Source organism: Urocitellus parryii, chromosome 13 (genome assembly GCF_045843805.1).
Source record: "Urocitellus parryii isolate mUroPar1 chromosome 13, mUroPar1.hap1, whole genome shotgun sequence".
Taxonomy (NCBI): Eukaryota; Metazoa; Chordata; class Mammalia; order Rodentia; family Sciuridae; genus Urocitellus; species Urocitellus parryii.
The window spans coordinates 67152748-67165024 of NC_135543.1; the positions used below are offsets into that span (position 1 = coordinate 67152748).

The following is a 12277-nucleotide window of genomic DNA, read 5'->3' on the forward strand; positions in this document are numbered from 1 at the left end:
AGGAAAATGTTTCATTTTAAAAATATAACCAAGAATGAGACTGCAGAATTGCAAGGAGTGAACTGCTTGGAAGCAGTGAATAAGTGCATCAATGCTTCTTCAGCAGGCTCTTCTAATACTTTGCCTTCAGGAACCTGACAGTTGTTTTCTGTGGGTCTCAGCTGTTATAGTGTACTGTGCCCAGCTTCCCTTAACATGGCTCTTGAAAGGCTAAAACAATTGACTGAGTTTAGCAGCTGTAAAGAATGAAAGATCTCAAGGGGTCGTCAGCAAATGACTGCAGAGAGGCTTCCTGAAGTCCCCTTGGGTGTGGTCCCATTGCTAAGTTGCAGTCTTGTGCTCACCACCACCCTGAGGGTCCGTCCCTCTCCTCCGTCAGTGAGAACACCTGCAGCTTTTTGCAGAAGGTGTTCCTGGGCATGTCCAGCTGCTCGTGGATGGGTCTGAAACCTCATGCTGTATGGCCTCAGCACAAGTGCCCTCTCAGGGCCAATCCCATGAGTGTGGCCAGCCAGTGTCCACACCACCACCCAGCCCCAGGGCTTTAGAGCCCAAGAAGGTATTTGTTGTTGTTGTTTTTTAAAATCCAAAGTAAAGGTTGTCCAGAGTGGTCAAAGGACAGCTTATCATGGGCGACACAGGGACACCTACTGGATTATCAACCATGACCTATCACAGAGCCAGCAGCAGGTTGCTAGGTAAGGTCTAATGGTGCCAGTGTTTATAAGCACTTCCCGCATTGTTCTCATTTGTCAATGATGTGTAAAAATCATAGTACAAAGCTTTAGGTCTGGAAATTTGGAAAGAGATGATGCCAAAAGTGAAATCTCTCACAGAAGAATATTTTTGCACAGAGACAATGATCATTTCCAGGCAAATGGTGCCTATTTATTATTTAATTTTCTTGCCTGAAAGCAAAGGGTTGGGTTAAATATTTTGGAGGTCTTTTCTAGCCCTCAATTTTTTTCTTTCTGGCAAAGCAAATAACAGTGAAATTGCCATGAAGTGCCATGATAAAAGGCAATTGATCAGAAACATTTTTTGCTCCCCCTGCCCTCCACTACTGGGAACTGGACCCAGGGGCTCTGTACCACTGAGCTGCATCCCCAGGCATTTTTACTTTTTATTTTGAGACAGGGTCTCATAAAGTTGCTCAGGCTAGTCTGGAACTTGCGATCCTCCTTCCCCAGCCTCCCTAATGGCTGCCATCACAAGCGTGTGCCATCACGCCTGGCAACATTTGTATTTTTAATGAAACAATTTACCTTCTATTCTAACAAACAGAAAGTACGTTTGTTTCCAACTTTGGATCTGTTGCAGTTTATTTGATTTTTTTTTTTCCCCAAATGTTAACTTTTTGAGCTAAAAATTTAAAACAAAAGCTGAATAAAGGAAAGGAGGAGATGGAACTAATATTTTGTAGCCTGCCACTATATGGCAAACACTTCTGTTACTTGGTTTGAGCGTGGATTTTGTTTTTATGAGCAGACAAGGACAGAGTAACCCTCCTGTGTGGTGACTGCTGATGTTGAGTCACTTGCTATTTGGGAAGATTTTGAATAAACAGGTCTTGATATCCCCCCACCCCGTTTATTTTGATGGGTAACCATCATCTACATGGTATGTATACCTATATGCATACCTTTATTTCAGTGTGCTAGAGGATCCTGGCACCAAAATTAATTCCCTGGTAAATCCTTTTGAAACTCATTGCACGTTTTGCCATGGTAAAAGCATCACGTAGCATGTACTGGAGGCAGTGTGCTTTTAGCTCTTGGGTACGGTAAGGCCCTGCTGGGTGTCCCTATACTAGTGCATTTTTTCTGTCCACTGGCTGCCTTCCTTGAGGAAGGGTGGGGACTGTGGTGTGAACAGGCCCTTAGGCCTCAGAGCCCCCCTCTCATACAGCGTAGATCAGGGGCTTTATCCTGAGTTGGATTTAGAAGGCTAGATTGGGAGTCATCCAGGGGAAAGGTGGGTCTGGCTATAGAAGGGTCATGGAGGATGGGATGGAGTGTGGCTGTGCAGTTAGCATGTCATAAAGGGTAGTGTTTGCAGCATGAGCTAAGCTAGTGTCATCTAGCCACTCAGGAAAGTTTAGAGGACACTTTCTATGATCTGGCTGGGCCCTATGGCACCTTCCCGTAATCCCCATGACTTGGGGGGGGGGTAAGATGGGAGGATCGGCACAAGTTTGGGGTCAGCCTCAGCAACTTAGCAAGACCAGGAGCAACTTAGTGAGACCCTGCCTCAAAAAATAAAAAGGCCTGGGATGTAGCTCAGTAGTAGAGTACCCCTGGGTTATATATCTATATAGATAGGATCTGTTCACTTCAAGGGTCTTTGAGCAGCAGTGTTGGGGGGGGTGTGTGGCAAGACTGCACATGGGAACAAAAGCAGCAGATTCCGTTGTTTCCTTTTGAGGCAGAATGGTGTCTGACAGAGCTGCCCAGGGGCTTGAGGCATGTAAGTAGGTTTGTACTCCCTCCTGACGGGGGGGTGAAGGGGTCCATACTTTGGACATTTTTATATCTAGTAACTTCTTTTCTTGATGAGAACTGTCATGTTTTTGTTTTGTGTGTGAAATCATCTAAAATTACTGTGTGTTTCAGGGAAAGGGAGTTGTCACTGGCTTGTAGAGTTGAGGGATTTGAGTAGTTAGCTGGTCACCTGCACACAGAGAACAAGGCTGAGGCCTGGCCCCCAGGGATCCTCCACAGATGTGGAGGCATGCTCACTGTGAGCAGAGTGCCCAGTGTCTCCCAGCAGGAGCAGGAGAGGAACTTAGGGCGGGGCAGCTCAAGGCTCTCGTTCTGACCCTGCTCTCCCTGTGGTCACGGCAGCCTTCTCACTTGCCTGTGGGATTGTTGAAACATCCCTTAGAAGTTGGGGCATGGACAGGCTGACCTAGGACCTAGTGTTCACCACGTGTCTGCTGTGAGCATGAGTGTGACAGTAGCTTTTCACATTCTGCAGAGAACTCTTGAGTTTCTAGGAAGGTGTGGTGCTTTGAAGGCCCTTATTATTCCATTTTCCTCCTCTGGATACTAGTGATCTAAAGGAAGGGGATGTGCTGCCTTAGGAGGTGAGGAGCAGCTACTCAACCATGGGGAAAACATGTTTTAATGAAAGAATCTTTTTTTTTTTTTAAATGTAGTCTTGTGCCTCTGAAAGTTTGCATGATAATAACTTCAAAGTATAAATATATATGTCTGCCAGAGATTTCTTTCATTTTCTTTGCTTAGGTTGAATTTTTCTAATCCTATTTTCGCCTCCCTGTCCCTCATGTCAACATAATTATCTCAGCATTAGAGGCTGGAAGTCCAAAATGGGTCTCCCTGGGCTGAAGTCAGAGTATCAGCAGGCTGTGTTCCCTTTGGCAGCTTCAGGGAGAATGTTCCCTTGTCTTTGCCACCCTCAGCTGCTGCCCGCATTCATGGGCCTGTGGCCCCCTCCTCTGTCGTCAAAGCCCGACCCTGTGATTAGGGGGACCTCTCCATGTCGTCCTGAACAGTATTCTTATTTTAAGGCCAGGTGACTAGAAATCTCAGTTCTATCTTGCCACCCAGCGCAGCATAGTCACAGGCTCTGGAGAGCGGGATGTGGTTGGTGTTTGGAGACTGTCATTCTGCTGACCCCAGAGCTTTTATCAGATGTCTTTGCCTTTTTAAAAAATCCATTAACTTTTTCTGATGCCAGCTCTTGGATAATGAGATGTTCCTATACTGTATTTCATGTTCTGTCATTCTTCAGTCAGACATGCCCTTCATCAGGCAGTGGTACCATTGTTCCATAGTTCAGAGCTAAATTTGGTCTTTTACTGTAGTTTTGCAGAGAGTCCTAAGTTAGTGCTGCGGATGGCTGCAGGGCCTCTCTCATGAGTTGCTTTGTGCTTAGCATCTGGGGGGCACAGTTCCTATTGTCAGACTTCGCAAGCTAACTAAAGGTTGTCAGTGCTCTTTTAATCTAACAGAGTTTTAGCAGCTGAGTTGTATTTCATCAACTGAAAGAAAAGTCCAGGTCTGGAGCTTCAGAGCATGGGAGACTTAGGGAAGCTATAGGGCTGAGATGGATGATAGGAGGCCCCAGGGGAACCTAGAAGGCAGCACCATGTTGGAATTTCTGGACCCTGCATCCTGATGTGCCCTGCTCTGTGTCCCATGCTCACTGCTGACATGTGCATTTCTTCTCAGGTCCGGGCCCACCAGCTGGTCTTGCCACCCTGCGATGTAGTGATCAAAGCTGTTGCTGACTATGTCCGCAACATTCAAGACACCTCTGACCTGGATGCCATAGCTAAAGATGTTTTCCAGCATTCACAGGTAAAAAAAGCAAGACTCAGGGTGGGCCTTTGCATGGTGGTGTGGCTGGTTTGGGAAGGGGACTTAGGAGGTGCGAACTGACTGTGTATGTCTGGCTGGGCCATACACGCCATTCTGAAGGAGCCCATGGCTAAGGGGCCAGGCTCCCACCAGATGGTCTCAGTCAGTTCCAAACTATAAGGGTTTCAAGTAGTTGATGGCTGAGTCTGCTGCTTCGAGTTCTCTATCTTAAAAAGACCTGTATTCCAGAGTGGGCAGAAGATCAACTGAATGAAATTGGTCAGATGGTGTTGTGAATTCCCGATTTGTCTGTATCCTTTAGGGGATAGTCAGGGATTTTCTTCTTTGGAAAGTAAGGCATGTGAACAAGTCAGTGTTAGTGGAATAGGTAAGGTTTGGGGGACTTGTTTCTGTCTAGACATATTCCTGATCAGTGTGCTGCAGTCTGTTCCACCAGCTGCAGGTGGCAGGTCGGGTCTCTTGGCAGGACCAGTGACTGCAGAATTGAAGTCAAAGAAGTAAGTCATAGAGCCAGGGCCCAACTCTGCCACAAGCTCACAGTTCTGCTTTTCTAACTGCATTGCTTTAAAATAATTAATTTTTGATTTGATTTTTTTCAGTAGTAACCTCTTGATTTTTTTCCCCTAAAGGTTTTTATGTCATTCTAAATTCTTATCTAACTTGAAAGGCTACAGATTATTATACATGTGCTGAATTATAAAAGTATGTTCATACACATGACTAGTGGCATAACTAAGGTTTTCCTACATCTGTTTCAGTCTAGAACAGATGACAAAGTTATTCGATTTAAGAGAGCAATTGGATATTACTCAGCGACTAGTAAGCCTATGTCATTTCATCCATCACATTACTTAGGTAAGTAAATAAGGCCTCTCTGTATCATATTGACCTTGCAATAATGCAGAGGTTTGCCAACTTCACCAATCAAGTCTTGTTCTTTGGAAGGGTGAATTTCTGCATTTATGCCCTTAAGTGTAGCTGAACTTGCTAGTAATCCCCGAGGATATTGAGGAGCAAGAGCAAACTTGACAGACTTCTTAGAGAAAAGCGGAGGCCATCGAATCACAGGCTAGAGATCTTGGTGTCTCTGACTCCTTGGACACAAGAGAGCCTCTTGGTCTGTAAATGACTTCATAAGTACAGTGGATTTGTAGTTATTTTTTTCATTTCTCAAAAAGACCAGAAAGATCAAAAAGATCATATTTGAAATTGGGGACCCAAAATAATTGTAAGCCTGAAGCCTGTTTGCATATGATGTCTCACAAGAAGCTATTGGGCAATGAGCCATGAGCATGCTCCTCTTTTCTAAATCAAATCTGCCTTATAACGGTCCAGAGTGGTAAAGTTTGTGCAGTAGTGCCCAAGTCTGTTGGAGTCGTGTCATTTGCTTCATGTCAGCTGTTAATAATAGAAGGCATGTTCAAGAGATTGTTGTAGGAATTAGACTTTTTGTTGGTTCCTGAAGTTTAATTCCAAGGTTGAAAATGTCCCTAAGAGCTGCCTCTGACTGTAGGAGCTTTTCTCCATGGACTCCGTTCAGTGCTGCCTGTGTGCTGGACACTGGGGACATAGCTCAGCGACATGAAGGCTTGGGCTGACTGCACAGATGGGGATGAAGAAGGTCTGGGGCCAGAGAGCCAGGGCTGCCTGGCTGTCTTTGGCGACACAGGTAGCAGTAGCCTTCTGATGGGATACCTGTTACATTCTTCCCTACAGTTCATTATCCTCACAGCAGCCAGAGTAGTGTTTAAAAATGTGAACCAGATCATGTGTACAATCTCCCCTGGCTTCCCACTGCTCTGGGAGTAACCTCCAGCTCCTTACCCTGCTCACTGAGACCCAGGCGACCTCCCAGCCTTCTTTCTTGCCATGAATGCACTGAGCTGGCTTTTGCCTGGGGCCTTTTCACTAGCTCTTGGGCCTGGAGGGCTCCTTTCCCTAATCTCCTATGTTTGGGTCCACCCAGGCTTGCTGGTTCCTCCTCCAAGGCTGCTAGGCATTGTCTCCGTTGCTGTACCCTGGTCAGCCACGCTGCTTCACTTCCTCCCAACCTGAGAACATAGAGACCAGGGCCTGTCTTGTAATTCTGGTAGAGGAAGCCTTGACTGAATGAATAATTAATCCATTAACTGTTTTTAAATCAGCAGAGTGAAACAATATGGTATATTTGAGGATTATCCCTGCAGAAGGGGAGAGAGTATGCTTTTATGTCAGTATCATACCTTACAGAAGGTGTTTAATAAGTGCTTGTTGGTACATCAGAGAGCATGAATTGAGCTCTAGAACCTGTACCTGAGTGTTGGGCCCCACCACTTCCTGGCCTCAGGCTCCCTGTACTATTAGAACGGTGTCATTATCTGACTGTTAAAAAGAGTATATGTGAAGAACTTGTTCAATAGCAGATGCCATTACCGTTATTCTTGTAAACCTAAAAAGGCCCCAAAAGATGGAATGTTAAAGTGAAGGTAGCCTGGACACACCTAACGGAGGTAGACTGGCATCCTCAAGTATCTCCATTGATATCCTGCTCCTCTTGTGTATTAGTTTGTTCTTTTGCTACTATAACAAAATATCTAAAACTGGGTATCCATAAAGAAAAGAAGTTTATTTACCTCACAGTTCTGGAAATTCAAAGTCCTGTCATTGACATCACCTCAGCTCTTGAGGACCTTATGGCAGGTGGGACCACAAAGGCAGGAGTGTTTGCTGAAGTGAGAGGTCAAATCACAAAGCATGCCGCCAGAGATAGACTGAGGTTCCACTGTCTATACTGGGAGTAGCAACCCTGGTGGCCTAACTAACGACCTCCCACTGAAGTTTTCTCTCTTGAAAGTTCCATCACTTCCCACACCACCAAACTGAGGACCAAGATTCCAGCACATGAACCTTTGGGAGACAAATTACATCCAAACCATAGCATATGGTACAATCTCTGTGGCATTTGTAGCTTAAGCAGTTGTTACAGTTTACCTGGGAGTAGAACTTTTATTCAGAAGGGGAGAAATAGGAAAGTAACTGTGGAGAAACACAGTATAGTCACTCTGCTTATCTACAGATTCTGCAAATTCGATCAATTGAGTCAAAAGTATTTGGGGGGAAAAAATTACCTGTACTGAATATACACAGAAGCTTTTTCTTCTTATTATTCCCTAAGTAGCACAGAACAAAAGCTATTTAATTGCAATTATCTTGTATTAGGTTCTATAAGTCATCTGAAGATGATTTAAAGTACACTGGAGGAAGTGTGTAGGTTATATGCAAATCTATTCCATTTTATATAAGGGACTTGGAAAATGTGTGGTTTGGATATCTTTGGGGAACCAGTCTTCCGGGGATATAGAGGGACACCTGTACACCTAACATTTAGGATTGATCTGAGTTAATGATAACCAGTTTGAAGATGTTTTTTATAAGTGAGGTGAGTTTTAAAACTTAATTTAGAAATATGTAATATTTAGCTGGTGGCACATGCTGTAGTCTCACCATCTTGGGAGGCTGAGGCAGGAAGTTTGCAAGGGACCAGTCCAGGTAACTTAGTGAGACCTTGTCTCAAAATAAAAAGAGTTTGGGGTGATGCTCAGTGGCCAGGAGAACTTCTGGGTTCAATCTCCAATACCACAAATAATGATAAATGTTTTACCAAGTGCTTTCGTTTTCTTAATTAATCATTAAATGACTTGATAAGTTGTTTCATATATTTGACTCTGAATTCAGTTTCATTTTCTCTTTAACCACACAGTTATTCATGAAGAACAGGGGTATATTGGTAAAGAATTTTCGATTTTAGAGTGGTATTTTCAGGCAGGCTAGTACAGGTGATAGCTCCCTGTATATCCCCTGTATAAAGCCTTTCATTGTGGTGCCAGCTGTTGCAGAAATCAGAATTGCATGCCTGTGGGCCAACCAACGGGTGCAGACACAGCACAACATCAGGGCAGGGAGTGGGGCGGAGTGGAACTCAGGGTGTCTGCTGTGTGGCTGGAGGTGAGGCTACAGAGAAATGAGGTGAGACTGGGAAGGCAGGTTTATCCCAAGCTGCATAGACACAATCTGAAACCTGCAAACATGGATTTTTAGTTTTTTTCTGATCAATCTAGAGACACAGCAGCGTGGAGAGAGCACTTGCTGGGTTTTAGTTCCTTCCCGGTGTGTCCTCTCAGTGAAAACAACAGGACAAGGAGAAGCGGTGTCTACTTCCCTGGGGAGCTGCTTTCTTGGCATCCCAAGTGAGATGAGAGGGGGGTGTTTTTTATAAGTGACAGGCAGTGGTGAGTGTTCTTGGTGAGCGTGCCTGTAACAGAGCAGATGTCATCATGCCATTCTGTAGGAAATCACTGTGAATTTTGAACAGCCAATGTGAGGGCATAATTTTCATGTTTGTTGGAACCTGTCTTCATTGATTATTTTAGAAACTACAATGTGTGGAGAATTTTTTAAACCTTTTTAAGAAAATCATGCTAGCAGTTTAGATATCTATGGGGCGTAAAATGGTGTGCATTGGCTCTAGCCTGAGGCTTATAAACCTGGCTGGAATTTTAGATTCTCCCTCGAACTGCTATATCAGGAATTCAGTTGGGACTCAGGTGTCTGTCTGTAACGTTCAGCTTCTTGTCCCTATAACGAGCATGGAGTCTAGTTAGGAAGAAAAGACGTGTATTTAGCCCACAGTTTGGTAGGTGCAAGGGTGTGGTGCTGCAGAGACTCATTTCTGGGGACAGCCTTCTCATCTGCATCATGTGATGGCAGATGGCCGTGTGGGAGCGTGTGTGGGAGCAGGTGATCACATCCAGATACAGGAAGCCAGTGAGCTGGGTGGGGCCAGGCCAGGCTTTTATAACCAGCCTCTGGAGATCACCACCAAGAGGGTCATGTGAGAACCACCTGCATCCTTTCCAAGGTCAGTGACCTCAGTGGACCGAAGCTTTCCCTCCAGGCCCCACCTGTTAAAGGTCCACACCACCCTAACACCATCACCATCGAATCAGGCTTCTAACACATCAGCTTTTGCAGGGACATCTAGCATCCAAACCATAGCATTGTATTTAAAGAAACAAATTTCCTTGGCCTGGCTATCCATCCTGGCATTTGGAAACCACCACTCAGCCTCCGTTTCCTCCTTTTTAACCTGTGGGCCTTTTGCAGTGTTGAAAAGAAAACTCAGGCTGGGTGCGGTGGTGCACTCCTGTTGGGGAGGCTGAGGCAAGGGGATCATGAGTTCAAAGCCAGCCTCAGCAAAAGTGAGACCCTGTCTCTAAATAAAATACAAAACAGGACTGGGGATGTGGCTCAGTGGTTGAGTGCCCCTGAGTTCACCCCCACCCCCACCCCCTCTGATTTCCCAACAGTTACTGAGGGCCTAAGGAAGGACGTAGGCATGCACGACGCACCTTGCCCTGCCCCAGCAGTGCTGTCAGGAACAGCCTGGGTAGGTGTGGCTTGTTTTGTGTAGTGCTGGGAATGGACTCCCAGGCCTTGTGCAGGCCAGGCAAGTGCTTTACCATTCAGCTACAGCTAGGGGGTATTTTTAAAATTTAATGAATGTATTTTATTATTATTATTATTACTATTTATTATCATCATCTACCTGCTGTCTATCCTGTGTATCTTATAGTGCCGGGGATTGAACTCAGAGCCCCATCCATACTAAGCAAGTATTCCACCGCTGAGCTGCCTCTCCTACCCTTTTTACCTGCCGCCTTTGAATTTGTGATTCTTCTGTCTCAGCCTACTAAGTAGCTGGGATTGTAAATGTGCACCACCATCCCTGGCTACAAATATGGGATGAGGGAAGAATGTGTTTGTGTCCTTACTGCCTTTATGACTCCCAGAAACAAGCTACTCTTAGACTTTTAAGAATAAGTACACGGGCTGGGGTTGTAGCTCAGAGGTAGAGCGCTTGCCGAGCACGTGTGAAGCGCTGGGTTTGATCCTCAGCACCACATAAAAAATAAACAAATAAATAAATAAGTCATGTCCATCTACAACTAAAAAAAAAATTTAAAAATAACGAAGACGTCAACTTTTTTTTTTTTTTTTTTTTTTTAAGTACAGGGCCTGGGGTTGTGGCTCAGCATGGCAAAGTGCTGGGTTCGATCCTCAGCACCACATGAAAATAAATAAATAAATAAAGGTATTGTGTCCAACTACAAGGAAAAAGTATTTTAAAAAAATAAAAATTAAAAAAGTAGTACAGATGTGACGAGTACTTATTTTTTATGCATTTACTGTCATAAATCGTGTGCTGAGACCTGCGGCTCCAGGGGATGCTTGTGGTTGTCCTGTCACAGCCTGGTCTGTGGTAGCTCCCCAGTAAGTCACTCTGAATGTAAGCACAAATAAGACATATCACAGTTGAGTTCTCAAAAGATTTGCTTTCCTGGTTAAGCCAGAGCCTTCAAAATCACTGATAGAATTTTTAAAGCAACAAATAATAGGTATTAGGGACTCCCAGATTTGTGCATGTAGATTCTGTGCACATTCATGTACACTTTTAAGACTGCACAGGTGAAGCCCAAGCCCACCAAGGCTAAAGAAATGGCTACTGTACTGGCCTTCCTTGTGAAGAGTAAATGAACTTCCAGTATCCACTTGCTAGAATGGCTCGAATACAAACACTTGCCAACGCCAATCAAATATTGCTGGTACATATGTAAAATAGTGCAGACGCTTTACAGGACAGTTGGATTTTTTTTTTTTTTTAAACAATGAAACAAATGAAACACACCTACTCCATGGTCCAGTGTGTTAGCCAGCTTGAGTTGCTGTGACCTACAACAGCTTGGAAGAGGAAGAGTTTGTTTTGGACTTGGTAAGGCAGAAATCATGGCAGAGGAGCATAGCTGTTAAGCTCAGGGCAGCCAGGAAGGGATGACCACTTCCTCCAGCCATGCCCCACCTGCCTACGGTTACCACCCAGTAGTCAAGGAAGCCCAACCTGATGGAGTCCATATAATTAAATTAGGGGTTAATTCTGATTGATTAATATTGTAAGTGAGGTTTATATATTTGGTAAGAGTTTAGGAAGATGAAGATATGGGAAAAAGTATATTCTGTGCAGAGAAAATGCACATGCCAAGAGCCTGAGGTGAGAATACATGGTGTAAGAAAAGGAAGAAGATCCTGCTTGGAGCACAGGAAGCAGGGAAGAATGGTCGGTGATGGGGAGAGCTGCAGTGCAGAGGCCACACACTGCCCTTCATTCTACTTAGGCTGACAAGAGCTCATTGAAAGAATCCTAATTATAAAGATTTAAATAACCGTGTAATATCACACTGCAGTATATTTGTCAGTAGAACTCTACTAATAGCTCGCTCTGATTGTGTTCCCCACCCTTGTACCCTAAACTTCATACTAGTCATTCTTTTTATCTGTTTAGCGTATCTGTATCCCCGGGTACTGAATAGGTTCACTTGTGTTATTAAATGAAATCATATAACATGTATTCTCTGACTTACTGTTCTAGCTCAATACTCTTATTACTGTGTTTCTTTTCTTTCAGCATAGTTCTTTTTTTTAAAATTCATTGTGTTACTATTTATGCATTTTACTGTGGATAGAGAATTGGTTGTTTCCTGCTGATGGCCATCGCAGACAGTGTCACTGTAAGCTTTCCTGCATGTGACTTGCTGTGCCCATGCACAGCACTCCGGGCAGACTTGCCTTTCCTGTTCATGTCTGCACGGTTGCCCAGCATGAGTGCATTTATTCTCCCAGAAGTGGGGTGCTCTCTAGTTAACTCCACATGTTTATTCATCTGGTGATTGTTGAATTATAGTCCAGGAGGGTTGCAGTTTCATTTCCCTGATTATTAATGAGGTTGAGAATCTATAGCTGTGTTTATGGACGTGTAGTGTTACCTTATTGGAAATCGTGATCATCTTGATTGCCTGTGTTTCTGTTGGGTTGTTTTTCTTTTTGTGTTGATTCATAGGAAT

General features: G+C 44.3%; 1 protein-coding gene across 1 annotated transcript in view; it reads left to right on the top strand.

Moving 5' to 3' along the window:
- Positions 1-12277, top strand: part of Fam120a (family with sequence similarity 120 member A) — a 100721-nt gene that overhangs the window by 33629 nt on the left and 54815 nt on the right. The window contains exons 4-5 of the mRNA XM_026406929.2: positions 4194-4322; positions 5102-5198. Of these exons, the coding sequence (XP_026262714.1) occupies positions 4194-4322; positions 5102-5198 (226 nt within the window). The remainder of the gene's footprint in view (positions 1-4193; positions 4323-5101; positions 5199-12277) is intronic.